General features: G+C 30.3%; 1 protein-coding gene across 1 annotated transcript in view; it reads left to right on the top strand.

Moving 5' to 3' along the window:
- Nucleotides 1-24,739, top strand: part of LOC142317789 (putative G-protein coupled receptor CG31760) — a 185,617-nt gene that overhangs the window by 112,474 nt on the left and 48,404 nt on the right. The window contains exon 2 of the mRNA XM_075354337.1: nucleotides 7,482-7,668. Coding sequence (XP_075210452.1) covers nucleotides 7,482-7,668 — 187 coding nt within the window. The remainder of the gene's footprint in view (nucleotides 1-7,481; nucleotides 7,669-24,739) is intronic.

Here is a 24,739-nt window from a genome sequence, read left to right as displayed (position 1 = left end):
CCAAGACTGAACCATGTTGAACCCCAGATTTCGTATCAAAAAAGCCTGCTATCTCTTGGTCATATTTAATCTGTGATAACCGTCCATCGAGGTAGTTGCGTAATACCAAATTCTACGGTATTAGCAGGCTAATTTTAAGCTTGTAAAGCAGACCACACAACCATACCTTATCGAAAGTATATTGGATATCAAAAATGTAACAGTATTCCTTCCTTTCCAAAAACCTGGTGATGACATCATCAATTTTACGAATTTCTTTAATGCTGAAGAAACCAAATTGGTAGTCAGGAATAACAACCCCTTCTACTAAAATAGATGTAATTCGTCCGAGGAAGAGCCTCTCAAAGATCTCAGATTAGATAAAGCCTGATAGGTCTATACAAATATACATCCTCTACAGATTTGCCCGGTTTTGGTACTATCATTATTTGTGACAACTTTCATTCTGATGAGAAATGTGTCGTCCGAAGGATGCGATTGAAGAGGCTTGTTATGTATTCGACGGCTCTAAATGGTAACGTAAACAGCATCTTATGAGTTATCAGGTTAAATCCAGGAGTCTTGATTAAGCCTCCTACTTTCCCGATCGCTTACAACACTTCTGCACATGTGAAACGTCGTACACGTAGATGTTCAGGAATCGGGCTATCTAAGAAGTCATAAATCACTCTGTCATCTGTTCCCTCTATCTCATTCAGCTGAAAGATCTTGGTTAGGTGTTCAGCAAATAGTTTTGCCTTCTGACACTACGAGCCCATCCAGTCTGTGTTCTTAAAGAGGAAAATGAGAGAGGAGACTGAAGAAGTCTCTTCGTGAACTTCCACAACGAGTGGTTATCTCTACTCGAAGGGGAAAAAACTAGTGTTTGAACGTCTCGTTCTTGATAGTATTTATCAGCTTTTTTAACTTACGAGCACAGCTATCCATAACTGTTCTATCCTCAGGCGTCCTGTATAATTACAACGCGGAATATTCTTTTAGTGGCAATAAGATTCGTTATCTCCCTTGTATAGTCTATGCCTTTCCGACCCCTATGCTTCCTCTCAGGAGTCAAAAGCTGGGCTGCCTCCTGCATAATAAAGGCGCCGGGACGCATCATCGATGTCATTTGAGCATTTTAAAGTAAACTGCACTAGGCATCCTGTCCTCCACCCAGCTTCAATATGATTCCCAATCTGTGTCGATATTATGCAGTACTGGGGATTCCTTCTTCTTTATAACCATCGTGCTAACGGTCAGTAGAACTGATGAATGATCGGATGAGGAATCATAATTATTCTCAACATTGGTGTAAAAAAGAGAAACTCCCGAGACGATAAAAAATATAAGTCAAGTACCTTCGTTACATCTGTAGGCTTGCATGTAGGTTGTAGTCCAGAAATTACATTCAGCTGCAGGTTGTCAATGCTATTTTTCAAGGCCCACCCTTGAACTGTTATGAGCCGAGATCTCCTCGGCTCATAACATGGCAACATTATAGAGTACAACATTATACAGTATAGTATAATATTATAGAGTATAACATTTTAGAGTGCATGCTTTGCGTTTCAGTCACCCCCGCAATAAAACAGGGACCCAAAATGATGAAGAGTTTCGAAAACAAGCCATCTGTGATCACACGACGAGGAGGATAAAAAACTGCAGATAATACGATTGGTCCAAGCCTGTCCAATATTTCAGTCGAGATCGATTGAATATGATCCGTGCTAAAACCTGGAAGCAGGTGATGTGTTCTTAAATCAGAACCGCAGTGCCCCCATGTGCTCTACCATCCGGGTGTTTAGTGGTGCAGATCTTTTAACCTCTAATCTAGAAATAGTTACGATCAATTAGTGCATTTCAGAAATAAATATAATGTCTAAAAATTCCGTAATTATCATTGCCTTTAATTCATCCCGTCGACTCAGTAGCTCATTGACTTTCCAAGTCATAATTCTTAAAGATGCTATTGACGAATCTTGGTAATAACTTTCGTCGTAGGTTTTATTAGACTACCAATTTGTTATATCAGGAATTCAATCTTAACTGATAAGTTATCTATTTTATTTTTGCCATCAGAATCACCAAAGTCGTTGTCTGTAACCGCTGCATACGATCGGAGAATTCTGAAGAACGACCTTTTGACATTTAACAACCGTATCGGAGGTCCTCTTGCGACCTTCGATTCAAAGAGGGAAAGTTGCTTTTACTGATATCAAATACTCCCGCTTGCGATCCTGAAGGAGGAGTATTTTTCCTCCAATAAGAGATCCTTTGCCTCTCCTTCCGTTCCAAGATCTCTTTGTACACCTAATATCCCATATAATTTACAGGATGATCCGATTGGCCGAGCGCACATGTTGCCGGAATAGTATTATCCTTCCTGGCGCAGTCCGCGGTTCTATGTCCATCTGCACACTTAACGCATCTGTATAGCCGCATGCAGATGTTCTTTTTATGCCCATATTGTAAAAAAAATTAAAAATTTTATTTATATAAAATAAAGAAAGAAAATACACGTTTATTAAATAAATACAATAAAATAAATAAGGTATATATTTTTAAAATAAACAAACCTGTTTTATTAAAATTAGTTAAATGTTTTAGTCTTTTTTATATACTGTAACTCTTTATCTGTTGGTTTATTTCTACGTGTAAATAAATTTAATAACTAGATTTAACATTAAACTAAATTTTTATATTTACATATATCTTTTAGATCAAATATTAAAGTTACAATCGAAGGGGGTCGATTGTAGGGAAAGTGATCAACGTTTGGTCGTAGTTTTTAAAGTCAATATCCTACAATAATCTACTGTGCCTTATAAATTAATAATTTAAGAAACAGTTTTTAATTTAAACCTGGATTAAATTATGCATAATACGAGTTAGAATTAAAATATAATTTGTAAACCAGCAGAATAAATAAATAAAATTAAACGTTTGAAAACCCCAACATTAATAAAAATGTACATCATATAAATTTAGAAAGTCCAGTAATATTGAAGCAAGCATTGGTTTTTTAACCAATGTTAACAAATTAACCTAAGAGCACTTACTTTTGAAGGTTTGGGTTAGGATGTGCTAATTTGTTGAACTCCTCTACAGATAAAACTAAAAATTTCATTTAAGCTTATTCATGATATTGGGTTTTAAAATCGTATTCAGAAAATTTAGAAATTAAAAGATCAATTTTTAAATTATATAATAAACAAGAAAAATATTAAAAAAGACTTAAACACCCAATCACAGCGGGTTTTTATCGATACGAATTGTTTAATAATTATGCTACAGCTACTTAATAATATTCTATGCAAAAAAGGTTCTCCATCAATCTCTCCCTCTTAAATTAGTGTCGTTTTGGTCCGTTGAAAGATTTTATTTGATATATATTAACTAGAAAGACTATGACGATAGACTTCAGTTCTCTAATTTTACATATGTATTTTTCAAAGGTTTGGTGAATCCATGGAAATAACATATCCTTAGAGTGAGGTAAGCTGAGTACAGGCAAATCATAATACATGGTTCATAGAAATTTATTAATTAGAAAGGTCGTCAACCTTTCTATTTATTCATTCAATTAATTACTCAATGTCAAGTGCATGCTTTCGGGACTTCGTACAATAAACATTTAAAGAGATAACTTTAACCAAATTTTTTCCCGAAAGACACGTTTTTGACTTTATTTAAAGCTCACTGAAACTTTTTATGTGATACCCAATGCATTATCAATTATTTACTTTTTAGAATATAATAATATTTTTCGATGTAAGACTTGTTAAGATACAAAAATTGAATTAAAATACCTACATTGAATAATACAAACGTATTAGTGACAATATTGACTGTTTCTTTTTTAAGTACATTTGATGAAACATATGTTAATAAATAGCTTAAATGAAAAGTTTAATTATTTAAACCTCGCATATTTAAGCGATTCGAAAGAGGTTGCATTTTAAATTAAAATATGCGTTATAGTTTATTGTTATTATTATTTTTAAACAATAGGGTAAAAATAATTTTTATCTTAGTTTTCAAAAGTAGTCGTATTAGTAGTTGTCTTAGTTGTCAAGACACTCTTGTAAGCGAAACGTTTTTTTTATTATCTCTTCGTCAAGTACTAAAGACAATAATTGTGTAATTGACGTTGGTTGAATGATTACACCTTTCGTTTAGTTTGGTCGATAAAATTTAATCCTTCTAGATAATAGTCGTCCTATTTTGTGTCTTTTTCTAATTTTTGTCTTTTTTTTGTTTTTAAAAAATTATTTATATTTCTTATTTTAATTAATTGTTTATACTTCAACTTTTTCTTTGGGAGCTAGAAATGTATCTACTACCTAGAAATTATTTACATATTAAGTACTGTATTTATGAATTTACTCCATTCCCCAGCAAACTGCAACTTATCCATAACTTGAAGACCGGAAATATAAAATATTTAATATCATACGGTATGTAAATTTTATGGTTGTCAGATTGAAGCAAATCGTTATATCCATTTCCAAATTCAATATTTAGAAAGCATTCCAACTCATATTGTATTTGTATTTTGAAGGCATTCACAAGGCTTTAGACGAGAAAAAACTTTTAATATAGCTCGTACGTCGCTTTTATATCTTGCGGATTGGAAATTTCTCTTTTTCATTTTCAGAGATTGATTTTTTTTTAATAAATCAATAACTGGCCTTTAAATCCGAGCGGGACACTCTCTTTATCTTTAAATTAATCTTTTACCGGATGTTTCTTTTCAGACGTGCCGGCTTCTAGTCTTTTCTATATTTCCTCTTTAACCACTAACATTAAAAAAGTCTGAAATATTCTGATCTTCCCATTGGCATATGAACTACTACTTAGGCTGAAAAATCTCATTCTCTTTCTGCTGAAATTAAAAGTTTTTAGTATAGATGCTTCTGCTGGCGACTTATCAGTATGCATTTCATAGAAACTTTTTAGAACATTAATATACATTACTGAAGATTTTTCAAATCTCGAAGCATATTTTGCAATATAATGATGAACTACTTGCTTGCTGATAATAAGAAAAGATCGATGTTTCCTCACCAGATTTGAATTAGAACAGGGTTGTAAGTCTTTTCATTGCGAAAGGCCTCCAAATAGAATACTGAACTATGTTGGCGAGGGGTACTGGATAATTAAATAAACATTTAACACTACCAGAACGTAGTACGTTATGTTCTTAAAAATTTTACCAGATCATCCTTAAGACGTTTGTACTAATTAGTTTAAGTTAGGTGTCGGACAACTCGTTCATTTGTTATCGATTTTTCAAAAAGTCGAGTTTTCTGCGTTGTAATTTTCGCTTCGCTTAGAGGATTAATAAAAAGGTTGGATAAAAATATCACAGGATTTTTTGAAAATGAAAAATATCATTCCGTAGATTTTATGAAATATAAGGGTACATGCATACATTTGTGTGCAGGTATAAAGTTTTGTTCTTAATGTTTTTGAATGATTTGTTCGTAATATACAATATTTATTAATACCCAGAATTATTGTACTCTTAAAGAGGGATAGTGTTGGAAGTGTTTGTGTTACGTTGGTAGATGAACCAGTAAGGGAGAAATAAACAAATTAATTCCTCGGTGATTGATTAAAGATGATGAATAATTCGTAGTCTTTACGAAAAAAAGGAAAACTTAAATCAAATAAAAACGTTAAAATAACAAATACCTGCAAGCAAAAAGATTGTAAGCGACCATATTTAAGAGTAGACTTCAACAATATTCATAATTATATAATAGTGAAGATGGAAAAAAGAATAAGGATGCTAATTTATTAAAACTTTGATCTTTAGTAAGTTAATGTGAGAGAGATTAAGCTTCTTTTCTACTGACCAATAACCTATCTGAAGACCGGAGCGGTTATGGAGACCTAAATTAAGGAGGCACGTTGTTTGACTGTGTAACTGGCTTTTGATTTAAATGAAACCTGACTATCGTCTAGCACCACGAGTGGCTCGTGATTCTAGACGCACGGAGATTATGCCTAAACGTCCACTGTGTTAGCCCATTGAGATTTTTACTTTTGATGGTCGTTATAGTGCTTATTGATTAAATCAGAAAGATGAGTCTGTCTCTACATTTCCATCTTGCCAATTCGGTTGAATTGCATGGCTATTTTTGGCTAAATTTAGTGTTCACTTTATAGTTGAGACCGCACTAAAAAATTATCTTTGTCCGAATCTGATATATCCTTAACTGAATTTAACTCGAGTTTGTGAAGGAACTGGAATGACACACTTGGCACGTGCTTCTGTCCAATGTTTGCTGGGATGCATATCAATGATGTTCAATTGAATATGTTATGCGGCTAACAGGCAAATTTGAACAGTATAGAAATCTTTTATTAGGTTGATGGTTGAAGCCACACGCCCATGAACCGTACTGTAGGAATAGAGGTACTTAGATCTAGTGGTAGTTGGTTGATTCCGGAGTGCAGTCACGGTTTAGTAGTTTCTTATGTCCGGATATGTTTATGCCACTTACCTTGATGCTGAACATATGACAGTTATATATCTACTGTCTTGGATCGAGACCCTTCAAAGTATCAGAGACCTGCTGATCTTTCCGAAGCTCATGCAATAAAAACTAAGTGAATGATTAATTATTGAATTGTTCAATTATCTAATGATAGTTTTATCGCAGCTTTACCATGGAGAATCAGATCTAAGAGCAAAGAATAAGTATTAAAAAATGTTTAATAAATATTGAGTGAACAGTCTCGCCACACCAAGGTATTATAAATTTGCTTATTTATAAGTAGATTTTAGTGAATATAAACATTTTTAAGAACTCGTCTCTTACGGTTAATTCATAATTTTAGTCTTTAAAAATCACTTTTATTCATATTGAGAATTTTTATTTTTTGTATGCAATGCTAGGCTTTTAGAAATGTGTGGATAAATGTAAACCAAACATATAATGTTTAATGTAATAAATAAAAAAATCGATCGAGGACTAAAAATTCGGCCGTATTCCTTAAATTAAGGAATAATTATTTCTTTTTCAAAGATGTAATCGATATAAATTCTATTGTTTTCCTGCTTAATTAAAATTATTGATAAAAGATCTAAATAAAATTAAGCTTACCTTAAAATATTTGGTTTTCATTTGTTTATTTCTACTTCAAATTATCTAGCGAGAAGTAGAAAACGTTATTATTTATTCATGAAATTCGAAATGGAAGAAAGCTAATAAAGTAGCATGATATTTAATTTTAGTACATAAATATAAATGTTTTGAAAATAGAATAATTATTTTTTTGTAGTATGATTTCAAATCTAAGTACCAATGCATTTACATTTATATTATTAATCGTAGTGCCTGTACTTTGAATTTTGACTTTTTTATTTATTGAATTTTTTCTATTTTTAAATAAGTATTGTTAGGGTAATTTATTTAATACTTTTTTAGCGTAGTTTTGGTTTAATGTCGCGGAGTGAATCCTAATTTTTACTTCTGTAAATTAATTTTCAGGATAAGGTAGATCAAGCACTTCAGAAAATTGAGGACGTTTCATCAGGTAACATGGGCTCCCTGTGTGTGACAGAATCATATCTGACTCTGCCCACGTCGATCAATCCATTCCGATATGACTCGGCACGACAGAAAGCAGACCTCATGGTTATGATTCTACAAGATTTAGGACTAGCTCATCATAACGGTAAATAAAATATATGATACTTTCATACCAAAGTGTATTTAGGTTCAGAATGTGTTAAAAAATTTAGAAAGAGTAGTGTATAGAGTTAAACTACTAATACTTACTACTCTTATATATTTATATTTATACACTTCCAAATAATAGGTGTTTGTAGCAAATCGATAACATGTTAATTAGAGGTGGCATCCCGCTCCCTCAATCGTACTCTAGAATGGCAAGGGGTAAAAAATTATACATCTAGCAGTTTCTTGTCCACTTAAAAATAAAATTAATGAAACTGATGTAAGACCCTACTTTAAAGTTAGTGGTAAATAATCTGAATTCATTTAAAAAAATTACAGATTGATAATTGAGAAAAAAGGCCATACAACGATAAAATTATTCCCATCCGTGCAGCTTGCATTTAGAAGAATATGATTTTTGTCTAAATGTTACGTAGCTTATAACAATAAAAGTTTAAAATAAATGTTGAAATCACTTGAAGAGGTACCGGTTAGGCGATAATTATTTACCAAGAAGTACAAGAAAATAACAAGGTATAAAAACTTTGTAACTGTTGAAATTTGCGGATAGATTTTATAAAATAGAGATGAATCATCCATCCATCAGGACGATTTTGAATTGGAATTGAAACAAGCAATCATTTGATTTTTATCAGACAATAAATAACGATGAAGTAATTATGAATGTTTCATCTACTTTTTCGTTTTATAAAATTGTCGTTTACAAGGTAATTAACTGCTATATTATTGTCATTTTATTTCTTCTTGTATAGTTTATGTATTGCTTATTGCATATGCTACCGTAGTATGTTCTGTATTTCGTGATTTAAGATGTTACAATATTTCTTTATTCTTGGAAAAAAAATACATGTACGCATACAAGTTTACTCTGCGTATATAAACTTCGTTACTTAAATAACTTTAATATGCATAATGTCACTTGTTTTATTGACACCTATTTATATTGCTTCTTTGCAGACGAAGGAAAGTAATAAAATATTTGTTTTAAAATTTCTTCTTTTTGTTATTCATATATTTAAAGAAGGCACTAATCGTTATCTTAAACCAAAGTATAACCACAAATATTTCTGACGCCATTTTGTGAAACTAACTACGATTGGAGATAACCACAAGAATTACGCAGCCGGCTAGTTATAGCGGTCCATTATGTGAACCTGTCAATCATTTGTTTTTAGGTCTGGTTCTGGACAAGAAGCTTGGATTCTTTAAAACATATTTGTATAATATACTCGTATTCACTTATTACATTACAATGTAGTAAGCTAAACAATTTATTTTCTTAACAATTTCGCTGTATATTGGCGGTAATTTAATTTTGGATACCGCCCTATCATTACTGACAGTAAATTTGAAATCAAACTGAATAAGTTCCTCAGTTATCAACCACGAGACATGATTATAATACAAAAAGCAACTGAAATTTAAGTTCTTTTTTTCAATACTTTTCATAGCAATAGCAGAAAAGAAATCAAATCAAATTAAATTTTTCATCGCCCAGAATAAAACTAAAATTTTTTACCGTGAATAAATAATTAATTGTAGATCAAGTTCATAATAAATTATAAATCACTTACCGTTTAAAACATTGATTACAATCTGTTCATGAATACTTACAACAGAAAAAACAATATTCATGGTTTATATAATTCTGGTTTAGAAAAAACAACTAATTATCTTTTGTAATATTAACCTTCTTAATAGCTAATCCATTATTTTTTTATAATTAATAAGCAGACAACAAAATAAATGGAAAGTGAAAGAGAAAGAGTGGGAGGCAGATCTTAATAAATATGAAATTCAACTCTTTTTAGAGATGAATTCCATATTTAAAAAATAAATGCTGTCTTTTGTTATGGCTAATCCAATCTTAATGAAATTCGCAGGTTGGTTTGATCTTCATTCCGTTCAGACTTAAGCAAAAAAACAGAAAAAAATATCAGAGACGCTTCATATTCAGTCAAAACCTTTTTGAATCATTTCATGGCTGGAGGGAATATCATTTTATTAAAAAATTAATAACACTTCTGTTATTAAAATTATCTTAACAAAATTCTAAATTAATTGTGTTCTAGATCTTTTTTACGATAAATTTGAAAATTTCAGGTTTAAGTGATTCAAAATTTCTAATCTTTTAAAAAGTTTAAAAGGTAAAAGGTTTTTTATACTTCTACATACATTACGGCTATTTTTATGTGTTTATGAAAGTATAATGATGTGTAATAAATTTAAAAGAATAAAACCTTTATTTACTGTTCCTTATTTATTAAGAAAATTATTCTTGTTCTACTATTTATTTAAATTTTTGTGTATTAATGATAATGAACACATACGATCGCATAGTAAACACATACACAAGGCCTAATATATATACTATAATATATATAATATAATATATACTTAGCTTGGTTTGAAAAGCTGGGACAATAGACAATATATCTATGGCAAAAAAACCATTTCATCAAATATCACGGATAATCGCTGGTATTTAATAGGCTAAGTTTATTCGTTCATAGGTCTGCATTTACTGAAATTATTTCTTCAGTTTTTAAAATAAATATCTATTACGTATATGCATATTCATTTTTTAACATAAATAATGGATATTTGTTTTGTTTTTCGTAATACTAAAGAACTGCTTCATATTCGCTACTTAAAAAGACGTGTTTTTCTACTTATAGATATTCTATCTCACGAAACCGTGCGGCAAACCATAAAATAACATGCTGATTTACATTAATTTAGCGCAATCCATTCAAGTAAAAACACTTCTCTTTACTTGTAACATAAAAATGAAGTAAAAATTATTGTAATACAAAATTAGAAAATCGTGATAAAGTGATATATTGACCTTAAAAATAAAAACTTTAAGAAAGTACGTTACCGCTATATTAAAATTGCATCAAGTAAAACAAGAAAAATATCTGTTACTTCAATATATTTCTTCCGTACTTGATAAGCGGTTGACTGTCCCCGATTTATCACAATATATTCAATAATATTTTCACATAAACTGTCCGCTTCCCTTGCTTGTTTTCTTCTTTAATTAAATTTTGCTTACAACTTTTCCAAGTACTTGCATCAACTCTTAAACTCCTAACGGTAAAGGTTTTACATCACTTAACTTAAATGTTACGTTATTACTCCCAATGTAGCCTTTGACCTGTGCCAATATCAATTCTCTCGGATTAAAATCGCAATAATATGGAGGAAAGCGCAACACGACACAATTTTTTTAGGATTTTGCGATTTCAAATACTTGACAGTAAATACGTTTTGTTTAACTGATTTCACTATTTTTAAAGGTTCTACTTTTAACGTATCTTTGGTGAACGCGATTTTCTCTTTTTACTTATTAGCTATAAAACTTTAACTTTCTGTGTAGAGTAAACAATAACATAGACCGAAGTACTATCTTTAACTGAACTGAATAATGGTGTGAAGGATTACAAACGATGTTACCTTTATTAAAAATCAATAATTAAGACTGAATAAAATTTTTAATTTCTTACCATAGGCATGCCATGGCGCCAGACAAGTGACAATTACATTACATTATTATAAGCATAAGGCTTATAATAATGTAATAAGGCTTAATAACTGCACTTGCACGGGGAGTGTCAGAATTACTAAACTTAAACTACTATGATATTAAGCTGAATTCATATTTATCTGCTGCACGGTTTCATGAAACAAGGTTCAGGTCGGAAATAGAAAGTGTAACATAAAAAAGAATAACGACAGTTTGTAAAACAATAATTTTGTGTCTAATTTAAACGAAAAGCACATCAATGCTATATATAATTTATTTTTTTACATTTAAACAAAAACAATTCAGATGAAAAGGCCTTATCTGGTCTGACAACTTTCGTCTATTAATTACCTGATATTCATTGCAAATATTTATTGTATCTAACAAATTTATGTACCAGTTAAACAACCTAAAGGTCTTTTAAAATATATTTTAAGTATATTTTATTTCTAAATGTAAGGGAGTAAATGAAATTAAAAAAAAAATTACTAAGGTATTACTGCTTTTGATGCAACTATTTGAAAGACAATCACAATTCATAATAATATTTTAAATGTAAATATTTTTGTAAACCACTGGATGTAAATTTAAAAAGCTGGATCCATAACGGAACATAATTTTTATTCAAAACTTCCACAAGTTATTTTTTAAAGTAATAATTTCATCACTGTAGTTTGCATTAGAATATTTTTTTTTTTTGTTAAATCAACTAATGGAGGTGTTACGGCATGTACTTGCATGCAACTTGACGATAGAACGCCCAAACGAAAAAGAAACTCGCAACTGTATGTAGAAACGAAACACACTGATCTAACCGTTTAAGCCCTTTCTCACGATATCTGTAGTGGCAAAGGAAGAAAAATAATGAAACGGGAATAATGGGTTAATTACACGACTGTAAGTAGAAGGGTAACTTCTTTCCGAGTGACTAGGAGCAATAAAGTGATGGAACCAATTCTACAAACATCCATTTTTGTAGTCGTTACCTTGTGCAAATAGAATCAACAGGCGTGGCCTAACTTCACTCGCTTGGGGACAGTTGTATTCATTCTTTCTACAGGTAAATTAACTGTAATTTAACCTAACGGCGTAAAAGAAAATCAATAAAAACCACAGACAATTTACCTAAGCGAAGACCAATATCCTACTACTAGTAACCTATTAATTAACTAAAAGGAAAAAACTACTCGTATATTTCACGGTATTGAAATACATACCTTAGTGCTGTATGAAAATGAATCTTTATGTATATTTATAGTTGGCGTTTGATGACTCCAAATACTGAATGCCAATAAGGGCGCTCGAATCTAGAGATGAAAAGCGTCACTTAATCAAGAAAAATATGCAGAAAATGGCTAAATAGACCAGAAATATTTATAAGGAAGGCCCTTTAAAACTGTTGCAAAAAATTTTAAGAGTTTCCTTATTGAAATTTTTCTATAATTGAATGTAAACAAAACGTAATTCTGGGGAAAATGAGTAACTTAGGTCAAACGGTACCGTGGCCGTGGATCGAAATATACAGTGAAGTTAATCAGTAGATTCTTTATTTTTTCAGTAGATAAAACCAAGAAAATAATTAGAATAAATCGGTGAAGGGTTGAACAGTAGGAAAATTATTGTTCAAAGCTAGTTTTAAATAGGATATTGTGATCTTGTATATCATAATATGAGTTCTATAGATTATCTAGAGGTATAAACTGGAATAAACTTAATAGTCTAGCCAAATTTTAATGACTTTTTAAACGAGCTTAGAAAGGAAATCATAAATGACCATTGCCGAAGAAAAAGAAGAAAGGTGTTGATACATAAAAAGTAATTCAAAAGGGGAATTGAGGGATGACTGATTGAGGGCAGAAATAAAGATGTATTGCAGCCAAGAAAGAAATTTTCTCTCAAAGTTTAGACCTGGAATGAAAAGCGGTAAAGGCTGATTTTAAATAGTTATTAAAAAGTTCTATAAGTGGGAGTAGAGAAAGATACGGTAACAAGGTCGCAATTAGGAACTGAGTGTGCAAAACGACGTCGAACTTTCTCAACAAAGTGGAATAAAATAAGAAGCATTTTCAGATACGATAGATTTAGGATTTTAATACGATACATTTGTAAAGTGTGAATATGATAAGTACGAGTACTGCTAGAAGAATTTGTAACTCTGACGGGATTTATCCAGGTGTTATGAGAAAATATATGTTTAGTTAGATGTGATGAGATTATATTATCCAGTATTATGAAAAAGAAACTCTTACATCAGGAATTTGTGTATTCCTATGTTTACTTTTATGTAATTTCCCCACAGTCTAAAAATACTGTATTCACGAAGTATAAAGGAATGCAATTTACAGTTAAAAAAAGCGTTCAAGGCACCCTAACAACATCGTGATAAAGATGATGACGACCTAATGCTGGGCTTGATCTTGCTGTTGAAGGTAAGAGATACGTATTAAACAAAATTAATAAAAGCTCATTGAAACGAATTTATCGAGTCTGAAACTTTATTTGAGGCTTGTTTAAAAATGGAAATTATTTAAACCATGGGAAATAATTAGAAAATGTTTAAATAATTTTTTATTAAAACTTGATGTGAATTAGAGCTGTTTTGATTTTTAAAATGATAAATTTGACACTGGCTCTTTATGCTTAAAATGTTTTGTCCTAATCTCAAAACTTATATTGATTGAGCTCTAAAGTTACTGTAAAACTTTTCTATACTATTTAAAAAGCTAAATTTTTAGATAATATACGTAAATTTTTAGAAGCTGTTTTCCAAGTCTTTGTCCTCAAACTTAGGTATACATTAGATATATAATTAGGTATACTGTAGAAATTATAGTTAATACAATTTCTATTTCTTCTGCAAACCGGTTAATTTTGCTACACTTTAATTTTTACTTACCACAACCCCAAAAAAGAGGATAAAGTTTAATGATAATTGTAACCCATATTAATATTGTACTAGATTCTAATATTTGGCTTCAATTTCGGGTACACACGCAATTGACACCAGGTAAAAGAGATAGATAGACACATCCAACCACACAAAAACTTACTGGTTAATGTATTTACATAATTCACAAACAAGTGCAGATGGATCATACATATAAATAATATTTCATGAATTTTTTTATTTCGCATTTATTATTGACCGGTTGAAGCATATCCGTTTTTAGGAAATTTTTGTAATAACCTTAAGTCTTCTTGTCATGAGATAGAACGACATATGTGTTGTGAAGTTTTCACAAAATTTTCCATTTCAAAATGGTGATTACTAATCTTTTTTGGCAAGGTCATAGGGAACGATAAGTGAAACTTACCGTCGCCAAGCCATCGCAACCGCAGAATAAACTCATGTTTTCTTCACCGATCCTTACGCGACCTATCTTGACATCATGCACCACTTTTAGTGTTTCGTCGGCTACGCGTTAGGTACTTCATTCTTTTCTTCTACTCCGTCTGTAAGCCTAATTTTTGTTTCTGAGATCGTTCTTTAACGAATGTACAGTGCATTACCTTTCACAGTAGGTTATTAAATGCCTTATTCTTAAATTTTTTATGCTTTTATTTTATTTTCTCGTTTTCTCATTGAAACCTTTATTTACAGAAAAAAATTGAAAAATACAAATAAAATTCCACATTACCCATCACTGTATAATTTCTAATATCCTTGGAAAAATGCCTACATTATTGTAAATACTAATATTATTTTTTGGCACTGGCTAAATCTCCATAACCAATTATTACCATCTACAGCTACTTTTTGTGTTTCATTTTAATCTTAACCCGTTACAATTCAGATTGATTTTAGTTCAATTTGTTAAATTCGGTGCGATATTAACGAAGCTTACAGTTCACAAAATTACTAATTTTCTAATATTTCAACACTTCGTAGAATTGTCTTGGATTAAATCGATTAATTTGTTGAAAATAAACGTAACTTAGTTAATTATTTATTTATTAGTAAACTACTCATAATTTATACCTGAAGTAAATGTTATAACCTAGTATTATTGTTGTGACAACTAGTACAGAAAGGGGATGCTTATTGTTAAGTGCCGTTTACGAAATGTTGCAATATTATTACACATAATTTAAAAATAGATTAGTATATTAATCTCTTATTAATAAATTAATTGTATGTATGATAATAAATTCTCATCGAGAGTCAGAGTTTTAAAATAAGTCACATCCATTCCCATTTACTCAAGCGTAGTCAGATAATGAGATATTCCTGTGAGTGCAATATGAAGTCCTTTTATTATTAAACTTTATTTAACTTAAAGAAAAGTTAAATCAATAAAAACTATTATTTTCCACCAGTTTCCGTTAATATTTAAATATTTATAGTATTTTATATTATAAAGTATTAAGTCAACGCGATGAAAATGTAATCACTGCAAATATCAAAGAAACAGAGGAAGAGAAATCAAAGCGAAATACAGAAGAAGATTTGAAAAAATCTGTCAAACAGTTGGCAGAAAGACTTGTATTGGTCTCGAGGGAAAACAAACGATTAGATAGGTCTTTGTGACGACTATAGACAGCACAATCGTACACAAAAAAGAGAACAGTGTAAAGAAAGAAAGAAAGGATGAGTAAGAGAGGTGACAGATTAACATTATAGAAAGAGGGAATGACGGTGAAGAGTGATTGAATCGCAACTATCTCAGCTGTAAGACGTATTTGAAAGATGGGTTGGACAATCTGTTACAATCCTGGTTTTAAAAAAGAAGTAAAGTTTACTTTTATTATAAAAAATGATTGAGAAACCATCGAGTGGAGGATTCAGTACTTTCAATTTTATTTTTGTACTAAAAATTTGGTAAAAACAAAAAGAAAATTCATGATTTGGAACTTAAGTTATTATAAGTATTAAACAATAAGAATATTTAAAAAAAATAAAACTCTTTGCGAATTGCCTTTTGGATTAGTGATTCATGTTGTCGCTTGGGAAATGCTTAGCACACAGATGGCGATGTTGGTGTATCATCATAATCGTTTGCTGAAGTTTGTAAAGAAACTCTCGAAAAAATGATCGTGAGGAAAATTAATTAGTTCTTCTTTTGGTAAGACCTCCGATTAGAATTAATATCGTAGATTATATTAACTGAAAGAAACGGAAAACAACTAAAATAAAATACTTAAATTAATCAGTCATTTCCAGCTTCTGAAAAAATGAAAAGACTAAAAAAAAATTCTTTACTGTTTAAATATGAAGAAAATTTACATCCCTTCAAATGCTAGTAAATTGGTATCATAATTAAAGAACTAGTGACCTTATGAAGAATCAAAAAATACATTTTAAGACGGCCAGAAATGATTTGCTGAATGCGCTCTGCACTGGTGATATCTTAAACTTTAATCCCACTTGTAGTGATTAAGTTGAAAATTATCTTTATTCCTATAGTCTTATTTATTTTCTTGTCAAATAAAAAATAATATCATTTTTATATTAAAAATATTGTAGACTTACTTGTTATACTTGTAAAAGTTAAAAATCTCCGCAAAAATGACTCTGGGCTAAGGTATTTTGAGTATTAAAGGTATAAAGTAGCTAAAAACGCTTCAACAAACAATGCTTTTTGCTATTTGAACAATATTTCAAACATAAATTTTACCCCTGCTCTTTCATTTTAACTAACAGCTTGTCTATCCATGTAATTCCTCAATTAGAGAAATAATAAAAAAGTGGCCAAGTAATAAATATGTAAGGAGAAATACATAGATGAAGCTAAAATATCACAAAAACGTACAAATTCCTACTTTTAGCGGTAGTAATATATAAGTTATACCTAACCTTTTGTTATGAGTTGAAAAATATCCCATAAACAATCTCTCTCTATACATGATAAATATTTGTTATATTTATGATTATAACAAATTTTTAATTCTTGATAAACTATATACATTCAGTAAGTTTTGTTTTAAAAAAATCATCAAAAACAATTACTCAAATATTTAACCTGACTAATCTAGATTAAAGAAAAAATAATAGTTTAAAAACGATAATTGCAATTACCTTTATTTTTTCCAGTTTGATCGCTTTATGATATTACAATTTAAAAAAGTGTAAAGCTACTCGTTTCAAGTTAAAGTTATTACAGATGCTTTGCTCAAAAATAAAAATTCTGTGAATACTGTTTCATTCCAAACTGTAGGTATATTAGTTCTTCTTCATTACATTCGGCAGTTGGTGTAACCAGATGCTACAGTTTTCACTTCATTAAAGTTTTTACAAGGTCTGTAGCATTGAATTTTAAGAAAATCATGGAAAGCAAAAGTAAACGGTCGTTTTTTACTTATTTCCAACAGAAAAACGGAATTAGACATATTTTTTCAAAGAAAGGATATAATCATACTTTATCTTACTATTAATATAATCATCACAGCCTTATTTTTGTAAATATTTAAGAATATTTTTTGAAATGGTTCCTCTCTAGAACATAATTTCCATAAATTTACAAACATTTTCGATTATTTTTGTGTGAAATCATAATTTTACTAATCTAGTCCTTTACAAAATATCACTAATATTTTTTTTGATTAATTAATATCTTTTTATTTAAGATTATCCATGTTTAATTTATTTAATAGATAAGAATGCGTCTTTGGAAAAATGTCTGACCAAAATTAGTCTAAGTTTAAACCGAGGTTATAATAATCTCTCTCAGTAATTTCGAGTAAATCAAAATTCCTTTCTTATATGAAGTAAATGTGCAGACGGGCTGGAAAAAAAAAACATTCATTCTAAGAATTTTCTACGTTATGTTTGCAGGTATCTAGTACAAATGTATCAAATAAAAGAACGGCAGTCTCCACAAAGCTTTAACGTTGGGCAGTATATTTGTCAAATGAAGTTCCAAGTGGCTTCATCAAATTGTGATGGACCATGGATTTTCAAAATGCAAGAACCTCTAACAATAAATACGTGTTGAACTATCTTTTTCTTTTAGATATTTTTTGTTCTAAGATGTCTTTTTCTTCGTATTGATACCCATTCGCAGTCTACTTTGAGTAGGTAGTTCTATAATCTACTTTAAACGGCTTAGACTGACGTAATACTAACGATGGGGTCTTCATATGTTTACCATCCAAATGAAGATAATAATTTAAAAAAAAATTGTGATGTATAAGAGTATCTAATTGGAAAAAACTATCACCATCAATAGGTTGGCATCACTAATGGATGTCATAATAACTCCACTCGTTTGCAACGATTTGGAAAAGCTTCCGATTAGTCTAAATTGTTTTTATTTGTCCACATAGTTCACTGGATCTGTTCTTCTAAGGGCGTAGTTAAAAGAACCAATAATAATCAACTTTTAAGGAAATATAGAACAAGATTTGTCTAATTCGAAGGCGAGGTGTGGTCTTTTTTTGTCAGAGGGAAAAATCGAGAAAAATATTTGAAAAAATGGTTTTTGAAATGTGTACATGCATAAAAAAACAAACAATTATACAACTCTTTTAAATACAAGTTTTTGTCCTTTTATCAAATTAATTAAACTTTCTTTAGATTCAATACACATTAATTTTATGTTTTTTTTTTTCTAGTGTTCAATATAGTATGTATAAAATATTAGAAAACAATTTATTCCACATAATTTATTCTGATAATTTATTCCGTAGATATTTAAAATAAGTTTTTTATATTTTATAATCATAATAGCCATAAAATACAACAGAATTAATCAAAGCAAGCTGAACTGAGATAAAAAAAAAACTAGCCATAAAAAGTGGAAAATTACACCTTTTCAATTCTTCTGTAAAATTCACATTTTATAAGCCGGTGCTTAAAAATAATTATCAGTTACTAACTAACCTTAAGACTCAAACTTGAAAAAGTAGAGGAATTTTAAAAGTATTACTTTTAAATAAGTATTTATTTAAAATGAAAACAAATTAATTTAAAATTCTTGGTTTTACCTGTATTTATTTAGAAATTATATATAGAGACTGCTATCGAACGTAAGTTATAACTCTGTTAGGCTGGAATTCGTATAAATTTTGTACTAAACTTTACGATTAATTTCTGTTGAAGTTTTAATCGAAAATGCCTTTATAGGTATACTCTGATATTAAAGATTTATACCTATAAACACCTGGTTCTAAGGAATTATGAAAAACCTAAAGATAGCTGCTTAAAATCGTTTACGTAGACAATGTAATACTGCATTTCGTACTGTAATTCCGTTTACAAAATACTTCACTTACATATTTACAAAGAACGAACACAGTATTGTATCACCATTAGTGATAATTGCAACTATATCAAGGTCTCATAATAAACCGTAAAACTGAAAGATTCAGCATCTGAAATTTTACAGATCTATTTAAAACATTTTGAAAAATACTGCTTCAAAATTCTAGACAATAAGATTATGGAATTTCTAAGTTAAAATCAGCCAAAATAAGAAGATATTAATCTCAGATTCGATCGCGCATAGTATTTTATCCGCACGTAGTATTATATTTTATTTAGTATTTGTAGTATTTTATAATAGATAAAACAAAAAATTGGATTGAATTTTAACACTGAATCAATTTAATTTTAAATTATTAATATTAATTAAATGTTTTATTAAATACATAAATTTATAATTGAATAAATTCTTAAAGTAATGACGTTTAAGGAGTTTAATTGGGTTTCCAAAAGTTAAAAAATAACTTTTTTATAATACAAAAAAGTTCTTATAATAAAAATATTTTTATAAAGAAGTTTATAAAAATATAAAAAATCCTTTTCTGGACGTCGGAAGGCGGAGGTAGATTTCACCGGTGTTAAGTAGGGGATAAAAAGATTTCCACCTTAAAGTTAAGAAAAACTTCAAATTTACTCAATACGACAATGGTTGCATGTGAAAAAAAGTTTCACATGTTTAGAATACGACAAGCCCCCCATCTTACAATTCCAGCAATATTTTTGTCATCCCTTGTCGTAAAGATTGGTCATATCAAAAATTGTTTCAGACAAAAGTTTTAGGTAATGCTTAGAAGACCACTTGTAACGTTTAACGTCCATTTTAAACCGATTCGATACTGTGCCTATTAGGGAGGTATGGTTTTTTTTTTGTCTTTGAAACCCCACTTTTCCCACCCCTTGGGCTAGTCGTTGTTGATATCAAAAAACTTTACTTCGATAAGTTTTAGGCCCTTATCGAAAGAATAGTAGGAACTTTAAACGGGTTCGATATTTTACTTAATAAGAAAGTTATGGGCGATAATTTGTTTTTTCTAAAAAGCTTCCCCATTTTCACCCCCACGGTTCGATTTTGCCTATTAACGAACGAACCCGACCGAGATTTTGGGTGGTTATATTTGATGTATCAATTTGAAAGTGATTGGCGCAAAATTACGGCAGTTATCGTATCCACATGAAAGTGAAATATATACATATAAATTAATGTATATATAAACCTTTTGAACTGACGGTGATTTTTGGATCTGAGGGATGTGAAACTCGAAGATATGTCGAAATTTTTCGGAAGTCTAATCATGGTAGTCAATAGAATAGGTAGCTTTCTTATGAAATCCACCAGTTTCTTATGAACTGCAGTTTAGGTAATGAGATTAATTAATGTCTTTGAAATAATTTTTGTCATGTCAATCTCAGAACAAATTTACAGGAAGAGAATGTAGCGCTGCAGTCTATAAAGTATATGCCTTGTGTTTCTGAGATGGAGGCAAAGTGACCAAGTTGTTACTTTGATTGCTAAAGTTCGTTTAGTAACTCATAGATACAATCTTCATTTTATATAAGTGATTATTTTTCCAGAAAATAAGAAGCTATAAATCGAAAGAAATTTGGTGGGAATTAAGAACTATTAGCTGTTAAACAAGCTGAATCCATTAAATAAAGAAGATTGCGCAATTTTTTTCCAATAATTAATAAAAAAATATTAATTTTAAAATGTTCAACGATTTACATTATATAAAAAAAGCTATTTTTCATGTGTATTCTTCTCTTTGTATTCTGTAATGACATGTGCATCTGAATACAAATAATGAGTAGGCTACATAAACATGAATTGATTATTTAAAAAAAGGTTACTATTCTTTTTTTAATAATCAGTACAATACACAAAGGAAAATCTGTTTTTGCAATGTTAACTACAGCATTTCATAACAGATGCCGGCAAAAAATAACAACTACCCATGTATCCTGCTAACTATTGATTCTGTCTTTCCATCAAAATGTATTTTTGTTTAAAATTTCATTATTTTGAACTGATAATGTTTAGAAACATATATTCTCCATAGCAGTGTACAATAATTTTTTTTCTTTATGTAAACTGTCTCAGATATCATTTATTTGCCTCTTTCTACTGTATTCTTCTTCTGTTTGGTTAATAATAAAATGTAGTTTGAAAATTACATGCTATTCTAAACTCCTATAATATATTTTCTCGTTTAAATATTTGTCGTTTAAATATTCATCTAATCGAATAAAGTTATTTTTATCTTATTTATATTCTAATGTTTTCTTTTCATTACTTGCTTTTGTTTACATTGATGATTTTTTTCTTTGATTTGTTGTCTGTCAATGTTATCATTAAAGTTTCTTCATCGCTAATTCTTCCCTTATTTAAAATGATTTTTAGCCTCCTAATCACCTACACTCATAAATGTTGCCAGCTAGATTTTTTAAAAAGTTATTTTTGTACAATATTATGAATGCTACTGAGAAAATTAGGAGAAAGCAAATTATAAAAAAAAGAAAACTACTCCAAACTAAATATGAATATCTGGAAATGATATTTCCTGATATTTTCTCCCATGCTGAGAGCTGAATAAAATAAAAAAAATGTTCTAGATATATTAAGGTAACAAGCACAGACTGAATTGGAAGCTTTGTGAGGATTGGCATATACCTAATTTTAACTGTGAAGAATTTTGATGTGTAAATTTTTACCAAATTTGCCAAAATTTTAAGAATTTATAATGTGGCTTAGCTGGCCTTCGTGGTGCAAGTGGTAGCATCTCGGCCTTTCATCCAGAGGTCCTGGGTTCGAATCCCGGTCAGGCATGGTATTTTCACAAATGATACAAATTATTCATCTTATCCTCTGAAGCAATACCTAATGGTAGTCCTGGAGGTTAAACAAAAAGAAAAAATTTTTTTTAACTACATTACATTTAGCTTGTTCCAATTTTACAAATACATTTTTAATAATTGGAATCTTCTTTCTAATTAAAAGATAAGTTACATGTGTTCTCATTATTAAGATGGAAAAATTTTGAAAAAAATTTTTGAAATTTTATCTACTTTCAATAGAATCTCTGTACTTTCATCCTGACAATCCACTCATAATATTTTATGTAGCTACCAATACTTAAGAGTTAAGAACTGCCTAATCTCAAGAGAAAAGTCCTGAGTGTTTTACAGCTGGAGAACTTCAGAAAGAACTTAAAACAGTACTGGTATTTGTTTGTTCTTTCAACACATTTTGTCTGAGCCTGAAAGTAATTAATAGTAGAGTGACACAGGGGAAAGTATTCATTTTTGAATGAACATTACACATATACTATTATATTTACTGATGCACTGATGAATTTGGTATGATACACCATACTTTATTACTTTGGTTTTAATAGGTGTGGGAAGGAATCCCATTTGCGTTAACATAGAAAAAAACACATCTGGTAGGTAAAATACTTCTTCCATAATGCAGTTATCAAGTTGAGAGATAAAGCTGCTCCATACACATCTCACTGTCTCCTGAGTGATCATCTGCACCTATCTATAAATAGCTGACTTCAGTTTGTCTAATGAATGGGGTTTATTGACATAAATGAGCTCCTTTAAATACCCACACAGAAAAACGTTGCACATATCTCTGAACCTGGAAATCAAATGACCAGGAAATCCTGTTGGTTGCTCATGGAATTCTCGTGGGATGAGTGTGAGCTGTAGCACCATGTTGTTGGAGCTGCACACCTTGTTCCAAGTTCAACATCTGTAATTCTGGCAGAAAAGAGATGTTTATCATGTGCATATAAGGATTGGAATTCACTGTTATCACTATACCCTCCTCTTCAAAAAAATAGGGACCAATAATACAAAGTTACAATCAGGACAACAGTACAATAACATTCCACCGACCAAGACTCCATGGTAACTTAAATAAATGTAAAATAAATATCATTAGTCCCCACACATTTAACAACAAAAATAATAAATTTTGGTGTTAAATTAACTGTGTAATGTTCATTCAAAAATGAATAGATGCCCCTGTGAGACTGTATAAAGAAATAGCGTATACAAGAACTATAATTAAACATACGCAGATCACTTCAAAAATTATAGGTACAATATTTCATAGACAAGAAAAAAAATTGCTCCAGCAGTTTTTAACTCAAAGGATCAACCACAAAGCTGATCAGAGCATCATTATGTAGTACAGTGCACTATGAAATTAATGAATGAAAGGAGAAATTGTTTTAATTCATTGTAATAAATAATAATTCATAACTAATAATCAATCCATAAAATTAAAGTAATAATTAGACAGAATAATAATTCAATGTAAAGATAATAGTTTCATAGATTAACGTTAAAATAATAAATACTAGTACATAAATACCAGTCCCACATAGAACTTCAAAAACTTCCAAGCATGTTGTAGTCTGCAGGGACCTGCTAAACTGTACAGAAGAAATTGTTGGAGAGATTCATCAACAAGGTGTCATTACATGTCGAAAATTGAACATATGATGCAATGAAGAAGTTGTACTGTCTGTGTCACATATCCTGATGTACAATCAACCCAAGTGCCTGGAGAAGGTAATAACTGGTTTTCATTAATTAGATGTTTGTTCATTTATCCCAACTCTGTTGCAGTATTTTGGGTGCCAGAAATTTGACACACAGGGACGCAATATACAAGGAAACAAATTTCTCTCAGTCTCTCTCTCACTCTCAGAGACCAGGAAGTGAAGACTGTATACAAGGTCAGCTACTGTGATGTGAAGAAAATTGTGACTAATAGAACACCGAAGACTGCTGTATGCTCAGGTTGCTGCAGCTCCAGCAGCTTCTTTTAAAACAGTTGATGTAATTTCTGAATTGACACCAGCATTAGCAAAAATGGTTGAACGCATCATTAACGAGAAATTTAAAACAAGACCAGTTAAAGAAACAAGTCATAAATCACTATAGAAAGCAGTTGATGTTACTAAAATGACTTCTTCTCCACCAAGGATAGGACCTTCAACTAGTTCTAATGTGAAGCCAAATGAAGAGAAAGCTTGGTGAAAGCCTCAGCAAACTAAATCACAAGTTAAAGAGCACATCAAGGAAATCCCCATTCAAGGATCTGAGAAGCCCAAAGTAAAGATGCTAAAAAAACGTATTTTGAAAGACCATTAATGGAGCCTTCAAAGGCATGGACGCCTTTAATTAAGAGGGCGAGCACTTCTGCTGCCTCACGCGCTTTAGTGGGAAGTGAATTGAGTCGGCTTGTTATTTAATGAGTGCATTATTCTGATGCTCTCATTACTGCACCAATGAAGCTGGTATTAT

This window comes from Lycorma delicatula, chromosome 1 (assembly GCF_047948215.1).
Source record: "Lycorma delicatula isolate Av1 chromosome 1, ASM4794821v1, whole genome shotgun sequence".
Lineage (NCBI taxonomy): Eukaryota > Metazoa > Arthropoda > Insecta > Hemiptera > Fulgoridae > Lycorma > Lycorma delicatula.
This window is presented reverse-complemented; position numbering and strand designations above follow the sequence as displayed.